The sequence below is a fragment of the Odocoileus virginianus genome, unplaced genomic scaffold (assembly GCF_023699985.2).
Source record: "Odocoileus virginianus isolate 20LAN1187 ecotype Illinois unplaced genomic scaffold, Ovbor_1.2 Unplaced_Scaffold_6, whole genome shotgun sequence".
In the NCBI taxonomy this organism is placed as follows: Eukaryota; Metazoa; Chordata; class Mammalia; order Artiodactyla; family Cervidae; genus Odocoileus; species Odocoileus virginianus.
This window is the reverse complement of record NW_027224268.1, coordinates 546,896-571,967: the sequence shown is the minus strand read 5'-3', so window position 1 is coordinate 571,967 and position 25,072 is coordinate 546,896. Positions and strand designations below refer to the sequence as shown.

The 25,072-nt window shown below is 43.1% G+C and overlaps 1 protein-coding gene across 1 annotated transcript in view; it reads left to right on the top strand.

Annotated features, from left to right (window-relative positions):
* The window catches only part of GRPR (gastrin releasing peptide receptor), a 53,873-nt gene extending 42,730 nt beyond the window's left edge, over positions 1-11,143 (top strand). The window contains exons 2-3 of the mRNA XM_070462603.1: positions 2,728-3,079; positions 4,629-11,143. Coding sequence (XP_070318704.1) covers positions 2,728-3,079; positions 4,629-5,018 — 742 coding nt within the window. The 3' untranslated portion in view covers positions 5,019-11,143. The remainder of the gene's footprint in view (positions 1-2,727; positions 3,080-4,628) is intronic.
* Positions 11,144-25,072: the final 13,929 nt, after the last annotated feature.

Here is a 25,072-nt window from a genome sequence, read left to right as displayed (position 1 = left end):
GTTAAAAATAATTCCTTGATATCACCAGTACTAAATCCATATTTGATTTTCTTCAGTAGTCTCAAAAAAGTCTTTTTATGGTTGTTTGCTTTGGATCAGAATCCAAAAGAAGGGATTTCCCTGGTTGTCCAGTAGTTAGGACTTCTCATTCTCATTGCCAGGGGCCTGGGTTCGATCCCTGGTCAGGGAACTAAGATCCTGCATGCTGCACAGCATGGCCAAAAAATAAACAAAATTTTAAATAATGCAAAATGGGTCTACACATTGCGCTACTGATATCAGTCAGTCTGTAACCATTCTCTCTGCTTTTTTATACCATATATTTTTTGTAAAAAATGAGGTCATTATTCCTGTAGAATTTTCTGTTTCAGGATTTGACTGACTGCATTATCTAGCTGGTTCTTCTATCCCCACATTTCTTGAAAACTGGTACATAGATCCAGAGGCTAATTTAGATTTAGACTCAAATTATTTTTCTGACAAAGCAATCAGAGAAATGTTTTATCTTACATGTTTTAAAAGTTGTGAATTTGAAATAGTGGCTCAATATCTCATGGCATTTTGCACTTAGGAATGCAAGATTCCCAAGAGGGAAGGAGGGGAAGCCATTCCCTCTGGCTTCTGCTTCATACATGAGGAGATCACCTTCCCTTGGAGAGTTAATGGTACTTGTGACTGCCCATTTATCTCTGATTGATTTATCTAAGATATCTTTAATTATATACATCTTTGGCTGAGGATGTTCACATATCTTTCATTAAAAATATCTATTCCTTTCCTTCATTCTAAACTAGAAATTAAAATGTTTGAAATTATTAGTGACTAGAGAAAGCACCACAGGACAATAGAACCTCCTTTTGAAATGTTTATTTTTTTTTAATTGTTTTAAGTGCACTAATGCAAATTATGGATGGAAAATCACACGCAGGTATACTAAAGCAGGACAATAGTGTTGTTCTGGAGTGTTGGGGATATCTGATAAATAGTCTCCTTTTCTTCCCTACCTGAAGTGGGAACAGAGAACTAGATATAAAATGAGACAGATGATGATTAAAAAATAATTGCTTCTACATCTGATAAAGCTGTTTGGAGACTATGACCTAGGTCCACAGCAATAAGGAACTTGCAGACACTCTGATTGCCTATATTAGAGGTGCCATTCACCTAGTCAGGGACACCTAGATAAGCACAGGCCTCTGTGAGTCCAATGCACATGCCAGGTTCTTTTTCTCAAACTCACCACTCAAAACTCACACCCCCTTCCCTGGAGAGAGGCAGAAAGTGAGTGAGAGGTCAGGATGCAGCCAAGAATGGTAACTCAGTGGAGGTTTAGTCAACTTGGAAACAAGTGGAAATAACTATACCTCTTCACTGAAGGCCATGATACAAAAGAATATCAGAGGCAGAACCCGGTGTCAACACAGCATTTTTAGCATTGGACACACATTTAGATAGTTCCAACTCATGTCAACTTCTACACCATAGCAGCTTATGTGCAGTAGAACAAATGTTTGTACACTGTGTGCAGATCTTGACAGATACCAAGATTGATAAAGACCCAGTCTTTGCCCACCAGAGGCTCATCTTTTAGTGGGTTCTCAGGCAAGTGGGCCCAAAATAAATGTGTGGCTCACTGTGGTAGGTGTTGTATGGGTAGCTGGCAACCTCCAGATGTCAGCTCCTTCCAGGTCCACTTCAACTTTCAAGCTATGGTCATGCTCTTCTTGGGCAGTTCCTGCCCAGTGACAGAACCAGGTAGCAATTGAGATCACCCTCTTTTTGGGTGGTCCCAGCCAGTAACCAAGCAGGGTGGTGCTACAAGGGCTTGGCCATTTCCACTGATAGGACTCCCCCACTGGGCAATCTTTGCTCCTGAGCTTCCCATTGGGCTGGTGCAGGGTGACCAGCTGTCATAGTGACTGGGACTGAGAAATTTGCCAAGATGTAGGACTTCCGGTGCTAAAACTGGGAAATGTCCAGGGAAACTTGGATGGTTGGTCACCTTGGCTGGTGTACACCTTGTAAGGTCTGCCTCAGGGTCTGACAGCTCCCTCTGCCCAGTCCTGCCTCCTCCCCTTTCCCCACACATCTTCATCAACAATAAACTCTTTGTCTTCCTGACTTCATCTCAGTGTCTGCTTCCCAGAGCTCAACCTGAATACTGCAAGAGAAGATGACGCCGAAAGAGAGTAGGAGGGCAGGGGAAAGATTAGTTTGATAATTACAGCGATGCATCTGTGTGTAACTTTTTCAGCGAACTATTTGTTCTTCAACCTTTGAGAAAGAAAAGAGGTGTCTGTAAATACTGCATTTACAGACTGTTCACTTTACTGCATTTACTGTAAAGTGACTGCATTTGAATACTCAAAATGAAGGCTTTGCCAAAAAAACAAAATAAAAAAACCAGCCTTCTTGTTCCAGTGTCCTTTGTTAAACATGCTTTGTTATTCATTTCTGTGATTTAAGAAAATAAAAGAAGCTTCAGCTTTTCTGAGAAGTATTCTTAAAATCAAGAGAGAATGGGGAAAGGGGGACATCCTTCAGAGCCAGGCTAGGATGAGGTGAGCAACGAGCTTGGGGGCAGCATTTAAGGAGGCGCTCACTATTTCAGAGTCGGCCCTTGGATGACTTTTCTTAAAGTATTACACCTCAGGGGCCTCCCTGGCCTTGCCCTAGTCCAGACCCTGGCAACTTAATATTAAGCAACTTCCCTCTTTCCTGCCCCAGGTACAAAGCCATCGTGCGGCCGATGGATATCCAGGCCTCCCATGCCCTGCTGAAAATCTGCCTCAAAGCCGCACTGATCTGGATTGTCTCCATGCTGCTGGCCATCCCAGAGGCCGTGTTTTCTGACCTACATCCCTTCCATGAGGAAAGCACCAACCAGACCTTCATTAGCTGTGCCCCGTACCCACACTCTAATGAGCTGCACCCCAAAATCCACTCCATGGCTTCCTTCCTGGTCTTCTACATCATCCCGCTGTCGATCATCTCTGTTTACTACTATTTCATCGCCAGAAATCTGATCCAGAGTGCCTACAATCTCCCCGTGGAAGGGAATATACATGTCAAGAAGCAGGTGGGTGCTTAGGAGTAATTCATTTCCTCCTTGGGGATTCGATCCCTTGCATATATGTAGGACTCCACTGACAAGTTCCGTATTTAGGTGGTCCCGCTGCCTGATTCTGCAGTAGAAGAGGTGAGTGATCTGTGGCCAGATGGTGAACAGAGATTCCTAGCTGCAGAAGACTCAGCATTCAGATGTCCCTTAGAATCTTGTTCTTTTACTTAAGGCTAGGTTTAGTGAGGTGCTGAGAACCTGAAAGCTTTGGAGTATGGGTTGTTTCTGGGAAAAATCTGAAAAACATGTTAGTGTTTTTTAAAAGATAAAATGTAGTGTCTCAGAGGGATGCAACTGCTTTAAACTCCAGTCACATTCTTTGGGTAGGAAGAGGGTCACCATATGTGATAAGGCAGAAAGGGCTGGAAAATGAGGCTGGGTGAAGAAAAAGAAGTAGTTTGATTAAGATGGGCTCACATTGATTTGAGTTCAAATCCAGGCTTCCTGACCTACTCATTTACCCTCTCTGAGTTTCTTACCCATGAGGAGGGTAGTAACCCTTATATCAGAAGGCTGTTGGAGGATGACAGAGGAGCATATTTACCCCCAGGTGGTCCAGAATGCAGGATGCCCTCCGTCTGTGTTAGCCTGCCTTCCCCAGTACCCCCATCACCCCCATAATGTCATCCTGAGGTATAAATGGTAGAAACCAGGGACTCTGGCTTTCTCCTCTGTGGCAATTTTTGCCTTCTAGTCCAAATGTAGATCAAGCGGTATTTATGATGGAAAGACAGAAAGACTCTCCCCTCATTTAAAATGTGTAGCCGACTTAGTTGGAGGCTTCACCTCTAAAATTCTCTTTTTCCCACTCAATTATGGGGGGAAAGCAGCAGTCCTCAGTGAAAGGCTCCCCCTGCTTGAAGGAGTTCTCAGTGGAGAACATTTTGTATCCCCAATTCTTGAAGGAGAATGATGTTTCCTCTTGCCGTAGCAAAGTGAGTTGGGAACAAAAGGAGATGCTCAGCCCACTTTGTTTGAGACTCTTCCTATATTACATAGGCTAGAAATAACTTGAGATTAAAAAAAAAATGGTAACAGGCAGTTATCTTAGTCTGGCCAGTGGGGAAGAACAAAGTTGGGTCCTTGTTTAAGCATCAGAGGGAAGAAGAAATTATTAACTGTGGAGCCAAGGAAGACATGAAGTCATATGGCTGATAACTGCACCAATGCCCTCCCAAGGAAAAAGAGGGCGCTTACTAGAATTTCATTGTGCCGCCCACTCAAGCGTGTAATCAACTTTGTTTCAAGAGCTGCTCTCACTGTACTCTGCTCATCCATTTCTGCTTCCTGGCATTTTCCTTTCTGTGTCTGACTGTTTTCTTTTTCTGTCTGTTTCTGTTGCTTTTCTCTCCTCTGTTTCCCTCATCTTTCCTCCTGTGGAACTCATCTGCTGGGCCTTGTGAGCTCATGCACTTCCCTAATTCACTCCCGCCTCTTCTTCTCTGCCCACACCCTTGTCTCTGCGTCCCCCGCCCCTCGGCCCCTCTGTGTGTGACTCTGCCCTCAGATCGAATCCCGGAAGCGCCTGGCCAAGACGGTGCTGGTGTTCGTGGGTCTCTTCGCCTTCTGCTGGCTCCCCAACCACGTCATCTACCTCTACCGCTCCTACCACTACTCCGAGGTGGACACCTCCCTGCTCCACTTCGTCACCAGCATCTGCGCCCGCCTTCTGGCCTTCACCAACTCCTGCGTGAACCCTTTTGCCCTCTACCTGCTGAGCAAGAGCTTTCGGAAGCAGTTCAACACCCAGCTCCTCTGTTGCCGGTCTGGCCTGATGAGCCGGTCTCACAGCGCCGGCAGAAGTACCAGCTGCATGACCTCCTTCAAGAGCACCAACCCCTCCGCCGCCACCTTCAGCCTCATCAACGGAAACATCTGTCACGAGGGGTACGTCTAGACTCACCCTTGACCCTGCCCCCCCGGTTTTGCTTTATGGCTGGTGAGGAACCCTCGCGTCACTGGTTGTTTCTGTACCCTCCGAAGACCCTTTGGCAGGCTTGTGAGTGATCTGGGTGGGTAGGGGAGAGGCCCAAATGGGTCACTTGGAAGGCCTATCACGGCTTGCATTTTCCATTTCAACTTGTGGACGCTGCTTCGGAGGTAAAACAAACTTTCCCTTTTTAAGAAAAGGGAACAAATAGGAAATCTTTATTTTAAGCATTAAACCCTGAGATACAGATGTGCTCAACTAAGTCATAGAAACTACATGAACAACCAGATTTATAGAGCAGAGAAATTGTACATTGACTGCTTTCTGAAAAACCTCCCCTTGTCATTTCTTTAAGCAGAAGCTAGTGCTTTATGAACGTGATTTGAGTCATTTTTCAGGAATATTTATAATCACAAACCAAGGAACTTATTTTTACACTTGTAATGTGAAAAGCCAACCCTTGGAGAGTCCAATGTATAAAGGACAGTCCCCAAATTGATAACACTGGAAGCCAATTTCAAACAAATCCCCGAGTTTTGATTGTTTTTAAAAGACATAGCTGAGGACATAGGAAAAACATTCACCACATAATTTTAAGGCAAAAACACAACCAAACACGCTGACACATATATCAAGATGCACATTGGCCTGTGGAGTGACAGTTCTAACTCAACACAGGTCATTTTTGCTATTACCCAGTTATAATCGTCCATGGTGCCATTCTACCATATTAGAGAAATCCTTTGGCTGGGGGGTGGGAGGGATTGATTATGTTATTTATTCATCAAAAATTTATAAAGATGCATTAAGTTAAGTATTTATTTTAGGCATATAGGTTTTCAGCCAACTGTATTGACGTCTATTTGGCTGTCCTTGTCTGCTACGCTGAAGAATGTGAGAAGAAAGGGATCATATTGAAGTGGAAATAGAAACATGTTTACATTTAATGTCTGCTTTAGGTAAAGTCTGTGGCAGGAAATGAATTCAATGTCAGTAATATATGTTTCAGTCTCAGTATGTGTGAGAAAGTTGTAGGGGTCTCAGGTTTAAGAACTGACTGAAAGACAGATATATATACATTAAGTTTCTACTTATGAAGAGTATTTATAAAACAGCCCATGTACAGGAAAATACTGGATTTAAATCTCTTTTGTTTTCCAACTGAGTAAAAGGATTTGACTCTCTTACTTTAGAAACCCTGAATCAAGTTTTTCTTTACTCAAGGATAGGCCAATTCTGCTAGGTTGCAAATGTGTTAACCCACTTTCAGATAAATCCAAATTCTGCAAATGTGACCTCATGTGTAGCCCTCACACACTAAGACAGTTTTAGTTCCATTTTTCTCTATCCAGGTGAGATAGAAGAGCCAGCTCTCTTTTCCACATGGCATATTTCATAAGATTTTTGTTTCAGCTTTAGGAGTTGGGACCAAGACTGTTGTCAAGATCTGTACTTATAATTGTGTTAGCTGGAATGAACCTCTGCACTTCTGTTTGCCACATGCACTTATATAGTGTACACACCTGCTTTCCTGGCACTCCATATTACATGGGGCCGTTTGAAAAGAAGACAGGTAGTGTAACTGAAAGAACCAAGATTTTTAGCTTGATGTCCCAGCTCTGTCTCTAGTCATATATATGTATGTGTATATATATAGATATGAGTATCATTTTTTAAAATCTCTAGAACGAAAAGACAGTTCCACCTATTGCTAAGATCCTCTGAGTCCCATCATCTCTAGGTTTGTCTCTAAAGCATTTATATAACCACCTCCCCGCGTTTGTCCCACCTCTGCCACCTTTGCAACAACTCCTCTTGAGAAATCCTTCAACTGCCATTCTACACTCATGTTCACATTAGTGGAGTGGAAGGAGATAGGCAATTCCATCGCTTGAAATAATTTGTATGAATGACGTCCCATTAGCTTGTTGTATTTTGTACTTAGAGCTGAAAGAGACAGTAGAAAACACATTACTCGATCTCCTCATTGTGCGAAGAGTACTCTTCCTGTTCACAGTTCTTCACCCTCCATGCACCTGTTATCTTGAACTGCTGCTCACAGTTTTACCCTTAGCTTTCTTCAAAACTCTTGAGTGTAAGTGACTCCATACCTAGTTAGTTGCTAAAGTGTCTGACATCCTAGCATGACTTGTTCAAGCATCTCTGATCTACCTGCATCCAAAGATGTTTTGGGAGTAGGACTTATCTTAATGCCTCCAGTTAATATCATAGGCATAGACTTTGGCCTCCTTTCTAGCTTCTGAATAAACAGAAGATTGATATCTAGCTCTAGCTATGTGTCCTTAGACAAATCTTATCACCTCTTTGAGACTCTTGAATGAAAAGTTTGAAGGAGGTCTTTGCCAGCCAGCGACTTTTAGGACTGGTCACCTTATTTTGTAAATCAACTGATTGACCCTAACCTTCTCAGTGGAATGAACTTAGCCAGGCCCTTCTAGAGAAGTCAAATTTTTATTTTACCTCCAGAACCTAAAATCACAGTGTGAGACACCCACGCCCCCATGTGATATCACGTCTGTGTCAGGGTTAAGCATGGCGGCAGGGGGTGGAGCTAAGGCATTTCACGCCTGGCTTCCAAAGATAATCACGTTTGGCACTATGTCTTTGGTAAGGAGGAAAAAAAGATCAATTTTGGCTGTGGAAAACCATCTGTGTTTATTCAATTGACAGACACTACCTTTCAATCTATCTTAAATTGAGCCTCCCCGAGGCAGGCAGCTCAACAGTGATAGATTAAGCAATAAACAAGGCAATCTTCCCACCAACGGCTGCTGCAGGCAGGGATTTTCCAGAGCAAGATGGTCCTCCCTGCCCTGTGCAGACGAGGCCCCGCCTTGTCATTGACATGATGATTCCCCATAAATGTGGATGGCCAAATCCTCTTCTAGCGGCCCTCACACTCCCGCACTGAACCTGATCTTCTGCCTCATTAACAAGCCCTGGATTTCCCTGCTTTGCCTCACAGTTTGGTTTCCTCCAGAAGGATGGAGAAACCTTGAATAAATAAACAGTTTAGAGACTCCTTCACGCAAACCAAGTTCAGCTTGTTATGAAAATATACGTTGAATAGATATAAATGAACTTATTCACAGGGCCCACTTAAGTTAAAAGTCTTCATTTGTGCCCAAAGTGGCAGCCAGTTATTGCTTTTGGAGTCTATTCATGTGCCAAGTAGCTTTTGATAATAGGGATTAGCTTTGTTTGGGGACTACAAGAATGACATCCTCAATCTATGGACTGCTAAATCAAGGTATCTAAATCATTTTTCCCAGGAGCCAGATAGAAACAATGATCCTGGTGACCTGACTGTATTAGAGTGGTATAATTGTACAAACTGTGTTGTGATTAGATGGGGTGGTACAAACTTTCTTGCCATTTGTGACCTTCACACCCACACCAGGAAGATGTCATCACAGAGTAGTTTAGAATTAACCCTGAGTTGTTGGGCAGAATGAAGCACATTTGGCACATTTGTCTAATATTTGACTGAATTTTCATAAAATGGATTAACAGATGAAAACAAAGGAATTAGTCACTCCCCTGGGACCAAACTTTGTGTGAGCTAGTCAATGAAACCAAGCCCTAACGAACTCTACTTCATTCTGAATCTAGATGGTCATTTCTCTCAGCCCCCACCTCAACAACCAACCCCCGCCCCACAGGCCCAACACAAACACAGTCATCATATCAAGCAATCTCTTACCATGATTTTGGCCTTCAAAGACACCCATTTTTAGGTGAGGGCTAAGCATTAACTCCAGCAGTCAACAGATCACACACTGAGAACAAGCTTTTCTCATGTGAAAGTTGACATAAATTCGGTGGAATTTATCTAAATTTCTAAAAAGTTTCAGAACTCCTCAGTTGAAGTATTCATATTCACATATTCACAATTAATTCAAAAAAGGCTTTGCAGTGACCTAGTGTTCATGGTCTGTAAAGCACTTTTATACTCATTGCCTCATCTTATCCAAGCCTTTACTGCTGGCCAGAGAGCTGCTATACATCCTTTCCTGTGGAAGTTTGTAAAGGACATTGACTAGTGACCGTCCACTATTAGATTAAAAGGCCTAGGGAACTATGAGGCTGAAGCATGAAACTGGCTATTGGACCACACTGATGTTCAAAAAGGTGATTTCATGTGGTTCGATGTAATGTGATCTCATTCATTCTCACGGCCCATTCTGTGCTATTAAAGAACAGAGTTGATCATTGCCACCCAGTTTACAGGACAGTCTCTTGCCCAAGTGAGTCTCTTTAACTTGGCACAAGGGAGTGACTAGTTTCATCATTGGTTGCCTCAAGAGAGGCATACTACTTGGAACAGCATTCTCCATCTGAATGGAGTTCTGCCATTCTAGAAGTGCTGGAAGGAAGGGGCCCAACTTCCCCTGGCCCCAAGGATGTGTCACATGCAGTGCTGAGCACATTGCTGTTCATCCTCACCAGCACCTTGAAGAACATTCAGAAGATGAAGCCGAGGTGCAGGGAGATTGATTCACGGTTCCAAGGCCACATGGCATAACTGAAGGACAGAGCATTAACCTGAGCCTGCCTCTCTCGTATGTCCTCATCCATTCAACTGCTCAGTGTTGCTCCCTAAATCCAGCTCACACGAGAAGTTCATTCATGGAACCTCATAGACCTACTCTGCATTTTGTCTAAAGGCCTGAACTAGTGACGATGTCAAGTAATAAAGAATACGGGCATCAAAGATGTTTATAAGCACGTAAGTTAAGGACAGAAGCTGAAGCGCAGCACAAAGTAAGCGGGCAAGGAAGTCCTTTAGCTCAGTTGCAGTTGGTGGCCCTGGTTCTGTGACTTACTGAGGAGGAGAAAACCTTGGCGAAGGGCCATGTTCACAGAGAGGACCCCAGTGAGAGCAGTCAGTCCAGTCATCCTTCTTCAAATCAGGGTTAGTTGAGGAAAAGGTGCCAGGAAGAGGTAGAACCACTTACTTCCCCCAAGAAAGAGTAAGCATGACAGTGGATGGTTTCCTGAAGTCTGGAGACACTGGCCACATGAATAGCCTTGAATAGAAAACTATCTCCTGGACTAAGGGACCACGTCAGGGGCTCAGGTGTGGACCTGGGTGTCTGGGTGCCTGGCCTTAAAGGCCCTGTTATAATCCCAGATGCCTCTGCCTCTCTGCTCTCTCTCAGCTCATGTCCTAGAAGATAAGATTATTTTCCTTTTCCCCTCAAATTTAAATTTCATTCCCAGAGCCATATAGTGCCATGGAAGGACTCACATAATTTTATGGTCTTTTAAAAGGATCATTTTAATGGACAGTAAAACCTCACACATTCAACACTTCATTAATTCCCAGACAAGCTTGAAAATTTTGGTATAATCCAGGATTTCAGAGTTCAGACTTCATTATATAATTTGGGCCTGTAATGAATCCAAATTTTTCATCACTTTACTTCAATTTTAGCTATTGATATTGTCAACATTAAGAAAGTTAAACTGATTTTCTTAAAGAAAATTTTTTTTCCTGTAATTTGGGCTTAACTAGTTCAAACATGACTTTTTTGCATCTGAGTCAACAGGGTTTTGGTAATAATATTTGTTTAAATGGTCAATTCAGTGAGTTGTAAAAATATCTGGCACAAGCGTATTTAATGTCATTTTGTTTTGTTTTAAATATTAGATTCATATTTTGTAAATTATAATTGTACTTGTTACTTTTAACTGTAAATATTTATTGCATTAAAAACATGCACTGTATTAAATAACTTGGAACAAGTATAAATAATGTCATGGCTTGGCTTTGCCTAGACTCCTAAGAGTAATGAATTATTTATAAGAAATTCACAATAATAATATAAATGATTCAGATCCTTTTAAATGTGCAAACTTAACTGTGTGACCTTGTAAAATTCTATCTATGAAGCGTGCTCATTGATTGTACTCTTATTTTTCAAGAAATGTTCCCAGTGCTTCTATTACATTGTACCTGGCCTGTATAACATTAAGTCACATCCAATGTAGTAAGCTGAATACTCAAGTCACAGAAAAAGAAATGTGTTTTATTTCTTAATATAATAAAGCATAATTTATGAAATGGACAGATGCATGTATGCAGTGTTCAATAAAAACATAGCTGTTGCATGAATGTAGTCTGTGGCTATACGCCTCAGAGTTCCTTGGTTCCAGAACTATCTACATCAGAAGCACCCAAATCAACTCCTGTTGACTCTGGAACATCTGAGGATGTGGCCTAAAAAATCAGCATTTTAAAACACCCTAGGGACTTCCTTAGAACATGAGAGTTTTGTTTCATTAAATGTCTAAAATATATATGTTTAACTTTTGAAGAAGTAAGCTAGTCTCATGATTCAAAATTGAAAGCACAGAAAGGTATTCAGTGAGAAGACACTAGGCTATCACAGTCCGCTACCCTCATGGTCAGCATCCATCATCACCTTCCTCCAAAGGGTGGCCATTGTTATTAGTTTCTTACATGTGTATACTCCAGGACATTATGTAAGCATATGAAAATAAATACAAATATGTGTTTTCCAGCATCCCACCACTATTTTACATTTTAGAGAAACCATAGCATATTATATTTGGGCTTCCCTCGTGGCTCAGCTGGTAAAGAATCACCTGCAGTGCGGGAGACCTGGGTTTGATCCCTGGGTTGGGAAGATCCCCTGGAGAAGGGAAAGGCTACCCACTCCAGTATTCTGGCCTGGAGAATTCCATGGACTGTATAGTCCATGGGGTCACAAAGAGTCAGACACGACTGAGCAACTTTCACTTTCACTTCACTTTCATATTATAGGCATTGTTTGGTCCCTTGCTTACTTCACCTCACACCATATCTTGGCAATCTTTCCATATCATTATATAAAGTTCTTCCTCCTTCTTTCTTATACCTGTAGAGTATCTTCTAACTTATTTGTCCAGTCTACCATTGATGAACACTGAAGTTGTTTCCATTATTTTGCTGTATGAACATTGTTACAGTAAACATATATAATTTCATGTATGGACAAATGTTACTTCAGGGAAAAAAAAAATCCTAAATGTAGAATCGTGGAACCAGAGACCATGTACCTTAATAATTTTGACAGTTATTCCAAATTTTTTTCTTTAGGGCTTGAATACCAAAGTTTGAGAGCCTCTGTTTTCTGGGATAATCCTAACCATCAGAGACCAGGAAAGCAGCAAAGAAACGACAAAACAGCTGGCAGTGAGTGGGGGCCGTCCATGCTCCCTGCAGCCTAGGTGAGAAGGGGTAACCAGGCATGCCCACCATAGTCAGCCAGTTCCTGGAGGGGCGCATTGACCCCCAGGTCCAGGGGGCTGCAGACTGCAGGGGATGTGTAACCATGGGACCATCTTGGAGGAAGGCTCACCATTTCCCCTGCCATGCACCCAACCACCATGAAGTAGAGCACTTACAAGTCCCTGTCAAATTGTAAGTGCTCTCTGAAAGTGTCAGTGCTTTAAATCGCTGAAAGTCACGATTCACTTTTGTGCCTGCAGTAGACCCTGTGCCTCTAGTTTCCCTGGATTACATGGGACATTTCAGATCTGTCCATGTTAATTGCTCAGAGCTCCACCCAAAGCCCAGGTGTTTCTTCCTATTAGAAACTCTGAAATGTGTCTTTGTAAGCATGCTGCCTACCATGTTAGAAAAGAAAGCTCTATTGCGTGCACAGATTGTAGTATGGAGAATTTAATATTTTCTTAGAGCCGTGGATTATTGGAGTTGAAAGATACCCCAGAGAATGCCCAGACACAACCCCACATCCCACAAATGAGGAAGCTAAAGCAAAGTGTCATGACTTGTGTTCCTACACAGTCATCAGGCTTTGGGAAAATGAAAACTAATTATCTCAGAGATGACGTGAATGAGGAGAGGTTCATCATGCCCTTCTGCTGGAGGACAGATGACTCACACAGGCATATCCTGTAACACAAGATGCAGAGAAGCTTCCTGTTCACTGGGTTCAATATTGAGAAACAATGCTTTCTAATACAAGAGAAATGGGATTATGTGTTGTCAAGAAGACACACAAAAGCAGGAGTCATGTCTCTTGAATATGGACTGAACTCTGTTCAGTATTATAGAAATGAATTTATAAAAGCACAGCCCCCTTCCCAGAGCTGAAGTCACTTGTCAACCCTGACACCTACCTGCTGTGTCTCAGGGTGTCCCTCCCACCTCAGAGCCTGTCAGAGGGATTAGACTAGCTCTGACTCACCCGTGTGCTGTTTGCTAGAACAGTCTGTTGGTGTGTCCACTCTTGGGGGGTGGGGTCCAGGATGTTGCTACTTAAAGTATGCTCAGTGGGCCAGCCCTGGCGCCCTCAACTGGTAGCTAGTTGAAAGTGCAGACTCTTATGCTGGGCCTCACATCTACTGTGCCGGAATTTTACTGGAGACCCCTAATGAATCCTATGCATATTCAACTTGTGGTCATTGGTGTGCGCTTGTGGCTAAGTTACTCCAGTCATATCTGACTCTGTGCCCCGATGGACTGGGTGGACTGTAGCCCACCATCCTCTGTCCATGGGATTCTCCAGGCAAGAATACTGGAGTGGGTTGCCATGCCCTCCTCCAGGGGATCTTCCCCACCCAGGGATCGAACCTGCATCTCTTATGTCTCCTGCATTGGCAGGCAGGTTCTTTACCACTAATGCCACCTGGGAAGCCCATGGTGACTGGCAGAGGATATTGTTTACTGTGAAGAAACCCATATTGGGCTTTATATTTTTTCTGTGCCGTCTGATGATGTTTACACATTTCTCCAAAGCATTTGGGTTGAGAGCCTTGGAGTCCTTTTCCTTCTGTGGCCTGTGTTCACCACCTTAGTCATTTCGACCTAAACTCTGTTCGTACAGACTGGCACAAGGAGATCCAACCAGTCTGTCCTAAAGGAAATCAGTCCTGAATATTCACTAAAAAGACTGATGCTGAAGCTGAAACTCCAATACTTTGGCCACCTCTTTGGGGTACACATGTCTTTTAGAATTGTGGTTTTCTCAGGGTATATGCCCAGTAGTGGGATTGCTGGGTCATATGGTAGTTTTATTCCTAGTTTTTTAAGGAATCTCCATACTGTTCTCCATAGTGGCTGTATCAGTTTACATGTGCCCCAGTGTTCACTGCGGCACTATTTACAATAGCCAGGGCATGGAAGTAACCTAGATGTCCATCGACAGATGAATGGATAAAGAAGCTGTGGTACATATATACAATGGAATATTACTCAACCATATAGAAAAGGAATGAAATTGGGTCATTTGTAGTGATGTGGATGAACCTAGAGTCTGTCATTACAGAGTGAAGTAAGTCAGAAAGAGAAAAATAAATACACATAATAACACACATATATATGGAATCTAGAAAAATGGTACTGATGAACCTGTTTGCAGGGGAGAAATAGAGACACAGATGTAGAGAACAGGCTAGTGCACATGGAGGGAAGGAGAAGGTGGGATGAACAGAGTAGCACTGACATAGATACACCACCATGTGTAAAATAGACAGCCAGTGGGAAGCTGCTGTGTAACACAGGGAGCTCAGCTTGGTGCTCTGTGATGACCTAGAGGGGTGAGATGGGTGGGTGGGAGGGAGGCTCATGAGGGAGGAGGGGATATATGAATACATATAGCTGCTTGACATTGCTGTATGGCAGAAACTAACGGAACATTGTAAAGCAATTACACTCCAATTTAAAAATATAAAAAGATGGTCCTCTTTTAAGTGGGCTGTTGAAGCTTTAGACAGATCCTTGCATTACAAAAACAAAAGCCAACTGTCAGGGCTTACACTACACTTTCCAGTGCAGTGTCTAAATATTTGTTGTTATTGTTAACTTGCTAACTCCTGTCCGATTCTTTACCACCCAGTGGACTGTAGCATGCCAGGATTGCCAGGCTTGCCAGGCTCCTCTGTCCTCCACTGTCTCCTGGAGTTTGCTCAAGTTCATGTCCATTGAATCAGTGATGCCATCCAACCATCTCATCCTCTGTCACCCTCTTCTCCTGCCCTCAATCTTTCCCAGCATCAGGGTCTTTTCCAATGAGTCGGCTCTTCAGTTCAGTCGCTCAGTCGTGTCCGACTCTTTGCGACCCCATGGACTGCAGCATGCCAGGCTTCCCTGTCCATCACCAACTCCTGGAGCTTGCTCAAACTCATGTCCATCAAGTCGGTGATGCCATCCAACCATCTCATCCTCTGTCGTCCCCTTCTCCTCCTGCCCTCAATCTTTCCCAGCATCAGGGTCTTTTCCAGTGAGTCAGTTCTTCCCATCAGGTGGCCAAAGTATTGGAGCTTCAGCTTCAGCATCAGTCCTTCCAATGAATATTCAGGACTGATTTCCTTTAGGATTGACTGGTTGGATCTCCTTGCAATCCAAGGGACTCTCAAGAGTCTTCTCCAACACCACAGTTCAAAAGCATCAATTCTTCGGCACTCAGCTTTCTTTATGGTCCAACTCTCACATCCATACATGACTACTGGAAAAACCATAGCTTTGACTATACAGACCTTTGTCAGCAAAGTGATGTCTCTGCTTTTTAATACACTGTCTAGGTTTGTCATAGCTTTCCTTCCAAGGAGCAAGCATCTTTTAATTTCATGGCTGCAGTCACTGTCCTCAGTGATTTTGGAGCCCAGGAAAATAAAGTCTGTCACTGTTTCCATTTTTTCCCCATCTATTTGCCATGAAGTGATAGGGCTGGATGCCACGATCTTTGGTTTTGCTTTTTTTTTTTTTTAACTTATTTTTATTTATTTATTTGGCTGCTCCCGGTCTTAGTTGCAGCACATGGGATTTTTAGTTGCTGCATGTGGGATCTAGTTCCCTGACCAGGGATAGAACCCAGGCCCCCCCCCCCCCACACACACACACACACACATTGGGAGCTCTGAGTCTCAAGCACTGGACCACCAGGGAAGCCCCACGATCTTAGTTTTTTGAGTGTTGAGTTTTAAGCCAGCTTTTCCACTCTCCTCTTTCACCCTCATCAAGAGGCTCTTTAATTCTTCTTTGCTTTCTGCCATAAGGGTGGTGTCATCTGAGTATCTGAGGTTATTGATATTTCTCCCAGAAATCTTGATTCCAGCTTGTGCTTCATCCAGCCCAGCATTTCGCATGATGTACTCTGCATATAAGTTAAATAAGCAGGGTGACAACATACAGCTTGACATACTCCTTTCCCAATTTTGAACAAGTCCTTGTTCCATGTCCGTTCTCACTGTTGCATCTTTTCCTGCATACAGGTTTCTCAGGAGGCAAGTAAAGTGGTCCAGTATTACTATCTCTTTAAGAATTTTCACAGTTTGTTGTGATCCACACAATCATAGGCTTTAGCGTAGTCAACGAAGCAGATGTTTTTCTGAAATTCCATTGCTTTCTCTATGATCCAGCTGGAAAGTCATCACCTCTAGATATACCACAATGTATCTATCCACTTTGTTTTGGTTAATATTTGAGTTTTTTAGTGGTGTTGTGAATATTTTTGTAGACATCCTCTGGTTCACCTGTACAAGTTTTTCTAAGTTTCATATCTAGTAGTGGAATTACTGGGTCATAGGGCATGCTTGAGTTTAACTTTACTAGTTAGCACTAGTTTCCAAAGTGGTGGTATTCATTTTTACCACAGTAGGAGAGAATATGTTGATCTGTATTTCTCACCAGTGTTTTGTATTTTTCCAGTTTTTTTTTTTTGTTCGTTTGATGTGTAGTGATGTCTTATTGGGGTTTTAGTTTGCTTTTCTTTGTTTACTAATGAGGTTGGTGGCCTTTCCTGATGTTCATAGCCCTTTTGGATATTCTCTCTCGTGAAAGGTCTGTTTAAATTCTGTACTTATGTTTCAGGTGGGTTATTTCCTTATTGATTTTTGTATGAGTTCTTTATATATTCTGGATATAATCCTCACACAATTAATATGTTTTGTAAATATCATCTTACCCTAAATGACTTGTTTTTCACAATTTTATGGTGATTTTGAAAGAAGTCTTTAAGGATTTCTTTCAAATTTGACAGTGCCTTCCTTAAAATTTTGTGGTTTTTATTTTATGTTTAAGAAATCCTGCCCTACTTTAACATGATAAAATATTCTCTCATTTATTCTTCTGAAGCCTTGTTTTTTGTCTTTCATATTCTTTAATTCAATGGGCATGAATCTTTGGGAAAGTTGCGAGAAGTGTATTACATTTTAATTTTATCCATATTCAGTATCAAATACTGAAAAATTCATCCTCTCCCCAATGATCTGTGCCTCTTGTTATGTACTAAGAGTCCACACGTTCATGTATTTGAGGGCTCTGTGCTGCTCTATTGGTTTGTTTCTTTATCCTTCAGCCAACGCTACATTGTTCTAGTCATTATAGCTTTATAGCCTTGCTATCTGGGAGGGTAAATCCCTCCAACTCAATCTTCTTCAAAAGTTTCCTTTTTCTTCTTGACCCTTTATACTATCCTACATACATTTTGTTTTTAATTAATTAATTATTTTGGTGAAGGAAAGCTCAGTGTTTATTATAAGGCACCAGACAGTCCAGGACTGCTAAGGTTCAAAAACACCTGAACTCCCTGAGGGGTTTCAGGGGGCACTTTTAAAGGCAAGGTAAGGGAGGGGGTTCCAGGGTTTGTGATTAGCTCATGCATAATTCTCTGAGAGGTTGATGGTGAGGTAAGAAGGCCATGTCACAGGGGTTAATATTATCAGTCCCCAGGCTCCAGTAGGTCTCCCAGCTACATGCTCATGATCCAGTAGTTAACTTCTACTTGTAGAATGGTGGTTTCAGCACCTGTAAAACAACTCAGGAAACATGCATCATATACTGTTATGTAGGTACTTCAGAGGAACCAAAGGAGAGGACCTGGGGGGCGGGGGGGTCCTGTCCCAGGAAAGCCCCATAAGTCCTACACATCATCACAGTGCTTGTGTTCAAGGAACCCTTATTTTACTTAATAATGGCCCCAAAGCTCAAGAGTGGTGATGCTAGCAATCATGATATGCCAAAGAGAAAATTAAGTTCTTCCTTTAAGTGAAAAAGTGAAAGTTCTTGACTTAATAAATGAATAAAAAATCATATGCTGAAGTTGCTAAGATCTAGTTAAGAACAAATGTTCTGTCTATGAAACTGTGAGTAAAGAAAAAGAAATTTGTGCTAGTTTTGCTGTTACACCTCAAACTGCAAAAGATATGGCCATGGTCTGTGATAAGTGCCTAGTTAAAAGGTGGGAAAGGCGTTAAGTTTGTACAATAAAATAGAGGTAGACCACATTTACATAGCTTTTATTATAGTATATTGTTATGTGTTCTATTTTTAGTATTATTGCTGTTAATCTCTTGCTGTGACTAATAAGTTCAACTTTACCATAGGTATGTATGTATGTATATTTTAAATTATTTTTTTAACCTAAATATTCTCATTAACTGCAAATAATAAAAGTTTACTTAAAAAACAAAAACAAAAACCCTCTGGGCACCAGACGTAAAAGTGGGGCAACTGACCTAAAACCAGGTTCCAGATGTAAAACCATGACACTTTTGGGGGGGGGGTACGGGGTGTGCAGTGTGCAGAATCTTAGTTCCCTGACCAAGGATTTAACCCGTGCTCCCTGCAGTGGAAGCCCAGTGTCTTAACCACTTGAACAGGAGAGAAGTCCCTGACACCTGACTTATTACCAGGTACCTGATGTAAACCTGGTGCCTAACGTAAAACCAGGTACCTGACCTAAGCTGAGAAACCTGCTGTCAAACTGGGCACCTGACATAAACGACGCGCCTGCTGTCAAGCTGCCCGGCAACTGACATAAACCTAGTGTCTGAGTCAAAACTGGGAGGCTGAGGTAAAGCCACCATCTGACGTCAAAATCAGGCTCGGAACGTAAACTGGGCGTCTGATATTAAAGTTAGGTGCCTGATGTAAATCCGGCTGCTGCTAAGTCGCTTCAGTCGTGTCCGACTCTGTGTGACCCCATAGATGGCAGCCCACCAGGCTCCCCCGTCCCTGGGATTCTCCAGGCAAGAATGCTGGAGTGGGTTGCCATTTCCTTCTCCAATGCATGAAAGTGAAAAGTGAAAGTGAAGTCACTCAGTCGTGTCCGACTCTTAGCGACCCCATGGACTGCAGCCTACCAGGCTCCTCCATCCATGGGATTTTCCAGGCAAGAGTACTGGAGTGGGGTGCCATTGCCTTCTCCAGAAGCTGGGCATGTAAACCATGCACCTGACATCAAAGCCAGGAACCGGAAGTCAAAGAACTGGACTTACGCAAAGCAAATGCAGTGCATGATGTCACAGCCAGGAGCCTGCAGTAAGCCCGGCGTCTAACATCAAAACCCGGTGCGTAACGTAAACTGGGAGTCTGACGTCAAAGACAGGCGCCTGCTGTAAATACCACGTCTGACATCATAGCTGGGCGCCTGACGAAACCTGGCATCTGAAGTCAATATCAGGTGCAGAACGTAAAAGGAGTTCATGATGTCAAAGCCTGGCACCCGGCTTTGATATCACATGCTGGGTTTACGTGAGAGCTGGGCGTCTGACATCTAAATCACACGCGGAACATAAACCACTTATCTGACAACAAAGTCAGGTGTCTAATGTAAATCCAGCGTCTGACGTCAAAGCCCGGCGCCTGATGTAAACCCAGCGTCTGTCATCAAAGCAGGCATCTGAAGGGAACCTGGCGTCTGACATCAGAGGCAGGCACCTGACGGCAAGCTGGCGTCAACGTCACAGTCGGGCGCCTGACGTCAAGCTGGCGCCTGACGTCACTGTCAGGCGCCTGACGTAAACCTGGCGTCTGATGTCAAAGCCGGGTGCGAAACTTAAACGAGGTATGATGTCAAAGTCAGGTGCCTAGCGTAAATCTGGCGTCTGACGTCAAAATTGGGCGTGGAACATAAGCCTGGTATCTGACGTCAAAGTCTGGCGCCTGACATAAACCCGGCCTCCGTCATCAAAGCCGGGCGTCTTATATAAATCAGGCGTCTGACCTCAATACCGGGCGTGAAACGTAAACAAGGTATCTGACGTCAAAGTCAGGTGCCTAGTGTAAATCCAATGTTGATGTCAAAATCGGGTGCTTAATGTAAACCGGGCGTTTGACATCAAAATCGGGCACATAATGTAAAGTGGGCATCTGATATCAAAATTTGGCACCAAACATAAATTGGGCATCTGATGTCAAGTTGAGCAACTTATGTAAATGCTGCACCTGACATCAAAATCTAGCACCTAACATAAACTGGGCATCTGACGTCAAAGTCAGGTGCCTGACGTAAACCCATTGTCTGACTTCAAAACCGTGTGCCAGATGTAAATTAGGCGATTGACTTCGAATTGAGTGACTTAGATAAACCCTGCGAGTGAGATAAACCTGGCGCCTGACGTCAGTCCGGGCGACTTACCTCAGACTGGCACCTGACGTCAGAACAGGGGCACCTGACAGAAAACCCAGCACCTAAGGTAAAACCAGGTACTTGACAGGTGTAAACTCCCTCCTGGGAGATCCTGGCCCTGGAAGGAGGGCACAGAGTACCATGGTGCCCGTCAGTCTCCTTCAAAGAGAACTCCAGTAGGCTCCCGAATGTGTCGAATCAGAGGCCTTCCCGGAAAATACAGCCTCTACCACACTGTCTCGGCGTCCCTGGAGGTGGCTTCTGCTATGGACCTTGGGCCGGTGAGTCTGAGTGCAGACCTTCAAAAACTGTTCCTTGAATGGCTCTGGGTCTCCTGAAGTGAGCCCCACTGGTTTTAAACATAGATATTTTTTGCAGAGGGTGGGGGCTCATGTGTCAGGTGTAGGTCTTAAAAGCTGGGGGTGCCCCATGTGGAGCACTAAACCTTCACTCCTCAGGGAGAAGCTTTGGATTTGAGTTCTCTCCTGAGAGTTGCCTCTCAGAGGTGGCGTTAATGGCAATGTGTATCCTACTCTCTCCTCCTCTCCTCCACCAAGCTGCTCAGCCAGTTTTCAGATTTTTTTTCAAGAGGAAGTTGGTCTATATGTAGGTGTAGATTGGTTGGGTATGTCACAGTCTTGGTCTGGAATCTCTTTAATAAGATTTTCCTGAAGGTTCTATGTTCCACTGCTGTTGTTTCTTTAACAGAAAACTGACCAAAAGATTGCAGTACAACACGGGAGAATTAGTATCAAAAGATACTGGCATCCCAAGCCAGCATGCCATCCTGGTGATGTTTTGAGTCACTTTAAGCAGGACCATCCCCATAAATTTTAGAATCAGCTTGTCAATATCCAAAGTTATTAAGAGTTTTGATTCCTATGAATTTAACTATAGATCAGTTTGAGACTTTGTACCCCAACAATGCTGAGGCTTCTAATCCATTCAGTTCAGTTCAGTTCAGTCACTCAGTCGTGTCTGACTCTTTGCAACCCCATGAACCACAGCATGCCAGGCCTCCCTGTCCATCACCAACTCCCAGAGTCCACCCAAACCCATGTCCATTGAGTCAGTGATGCCATCCAACCATCTCATCCTCTGTTGTCCCCTTCTCCTCCTGCCCTCAATCTTTCCCAGCATCAGGGTTTCGAATATGGTATATTTCTCAAAATTTGTTTTCTTTAATAATTTTCACTAAAGCTTTGTAATTTATTCCACGTTGTTAGATTTAGAGGCACATATATTTTCAATGGTATTATACATGGGAACAGAAGGGCATGGCAATCCACTCTGGTATTCTTGCCCAGAGAATCCCCATGGACAGAGGAGCCTGGCAGGCTACAGTCCATGGGGTCACAAAGAGTCAAACATGACTGAATGATTAAGCACATACATGGGACTCTCATGCCCTCAAAATTTTTTTTTTTAAGATTTTTTTGATGTGGATCATTTTTAAAGTCTTTATTGAATTTGTTACAGTATTGCTTCTGTTTTATGTTTTTTGGTTTTTTTGGCCATGAGGCATGTGGGATCTTAGCTTCCTGACCTGCACCCTCTGCTTTAGAAGGGGAAGTCTTAACCACTGGACCACCAGGGAAGTTCCCCATCCCAATCTATTTTTTAATTGATAAAAAAATATGTGAGATATATGTGTATATAGATATATATACATATATGTATATATATATATATATATTCTTGCCTGGAGAATCCCATGGACAAAGGAACCTGGCAGGATCACAGAGAGTCAGACACAACTGAAGTAACTTAGCATGCAGTGTTATTAAACTCTCTTATTGGTTTTGGTTTATACGTGCATAGTTTAAGCTGTTTTTTAGAAACATAAATCACATCCCCTTTAAATAATGATACTTGATCTCTTTCATTCCAATTTGCCTTATGTTTCTCTTTCATGCCCTAATGCCTTGACCAAGACATCAGCGCGTATTAAATGAAAGTGATGAGTGAGCCCCTCACCTTGTATCTGAACATCAGAGAGAGGGCTTTTAGGATGTCCTCATTGACTATGATGTTTGTTACAACATTTCATATTAGATTGAAAAATATAAAAATTGGTGGCATTTGACCATTTCTGACTTACAAAAATAGCAGTTTTGTATATTTTAACATAATAATTGCTCTTATCAGGTTAAAGTAGTTCCCTCATGTTTCTTAAAGATTTGGAATAGTTTTTTTTTTTATATATATGATGAATGGTGTGGGGTTTTTTTCAAATGCTTTTTCTGCATTTACTGAGTTGACATATTTCCATGTTTCTTGTTATTGTTTGATTTCTAAATACTAGAGCAGTCTTATGTTTCTGGATTAAATTAAATGTTTTTTATTTGACATTTTGCATTTATATTCTGGAATGAACATGCCCTGTGAACATGAATTATGAATTCATGTTGACTGAATTATGTCCTTTGACTTTGTTTTATTATACTGTGTGTTCAGATATCACCTGTGCCTGTTTGCTTTCTCTTTGCTATCTATAATTCTGATTAGTTTTCTCATGCTATTCTATGTATCTTTTAACCTCTTTTTCACATTTTCCTTACTTTTGTTTGGAGTGGCCTTTCTGTATTCTGGTGGTCTGTGGTTCCTTTTTATTGTGGAGGTTTCTCCCAGTGGGTGGGGTTGGACGATTGGCTTGTCAAGGTTTCCTGGTTAGGGAAGCTTGCATCGGTGTTCTGGTGCATGGAACTGGATTTCTTCTCTCTGGAGTGCAATGGAGTGTCCAGTAGTGAGTTTTGAGATAGGTCTATGTGTTTGGTGTGACTTTGGGCAGCCAAAGTCACATATGTTGATGCTCAGGGCTATGTTCCTGCGTTGCTGGAGAATTTGTGTGGTATGTCTTGCTCTGGAACTTATTGGCTCTTGGGTGGTGGTTGGTTTCAGTGTAGGTATGGAGGCTTTTGGATGATCTCTTATTACTTAATGTTCCCTGTAGTCAGGAGTTCTCTGGTGTTCTCAGGTTTGGGGCTTAAGTCTCCTGCCTCTGGATTTCAGTCTTATTCTTCCAGTAGCCTCAAGACTTCTCCAACTATACAGCACTGATAATAAAACTTCTAGGTTAATGGTGAAAAGATTCTCCACAGTGAGGGACACCCAGAGAGATTCACAGAGTTACATGAAGAAGAGGAGAGGGAGGAGGAGATAGAGATGAGCAGGAGGAGAAAAAGGGGGACTCAAGAGGAGAGAGACAGATCTACGCAGTTCTCTGTTCCCTAAGTGTTCTCCATAGCCCAGAACACCCACAGAGATTCACAGAATTGGATTGAGAAGAGAAGGGGGAGTGGAGGAAATAGAGGTGATCTGGGGGAGAAAAAGGAGAGTCAAAAGGGGGAGAGAGTAATCATCACACTCCTGAGTAAAAATGGGTACTGAATATTGGATTCTTAAATGTCCAAAATTGATATCAAATACTGAAAAACAAAGATTAAAAATCTAGAGTAGAGGTTAGACTCTTAAAAATACAATATTAAAAACAAAAACACAAAAAATTTAAGAAATATATATGAAGTTTGCTTTAAAAATAGGGTCTTTTTTTTTTTGCAAGGTTATAGTGGGTTATGAAAATGAAAATTAAGGAGTAATAGAGGAGTAATAGAGGACTTTAAAAAAAAGAAAAAAAAAAAAAAAAAATTTTTTAATTAAAAAAATAATAATAGTAAAAATATATCTAGGAATTTCTCTGGAGCTGTTGCAGGCAGTGTGGGTTCGGTTCAGTTTCAGATAGCTCCTTGTTCCAGCTTACACTTCTCGATATCTATAGGCCCCTTCCGGTGTAGTCGGTGTTGACCTACAGGGATTTTAATCTGTTGCACCAGTCACTTCTGAAGCGGTTCCCTTTGTTTATTTGGCTTCTGTTTGCCGGTCTCTTCAGTGTCTAATTTCCACCCTGACACAGGCGGGCGGAGGTGGTCTCTTGTTCAGGTTCGCTTGTTCAGTCCTGCTGCGGGGAGGGAGGGGCGCTGCAGACAGATATCGCTGGCGTGTGTGGGGAGCACTCGCAGTGTTCCGGCCACACTGGGTTTGCCCCCGCTCACGGGTGTGTGCTTTCCCCGTCTACACTGCTCAGGCTCCCGGCTGCTCTATAGGGAGCGGGCCCTGCGTTGCGTGCGGTTCCAGTTTTCGGGTATTCCACAAAAGCGCGGACTCGGTTGCGCCTGCGTTTTGTGCCTTCCCCGGCCGAGCAGCTCAGGCAGCCAGGAGCTTGACAGGCGCACTCTCCCCGGGTGCGGTGCGCCTTCTCCCCTCCGCGGTCCCAGCCTCAGTTTCCACGCGCCGGTCTAGTGCGCCTCGTGTCTGTTCTGGGGAGCTGGTCTCTAGCCACGACCCTCCCGGCGGATGTCAACCATCCAGAATCTCAGGAAGTCTTTGGTTAGAAACTGGGAGCCTGTTTGCAGTTTGGTAGGGGATGCCGTCTCTGGGGCCGAGTTTGCCCCTTTCCCCTCCCCCCTGCCTCCTGCCTCCGGCGGGGGATGGGCCGGTCCGCAGCCGGCTAGCTCTTCTCTGGGATCGCTCAGTCCTTCCTTTGTTCTGCGAACGGGCCGGCAGTGTCTTCGGTTAGGGCTTTTCGCAGGTTAATTTTCTCTCTCTCTCTTGCTATCC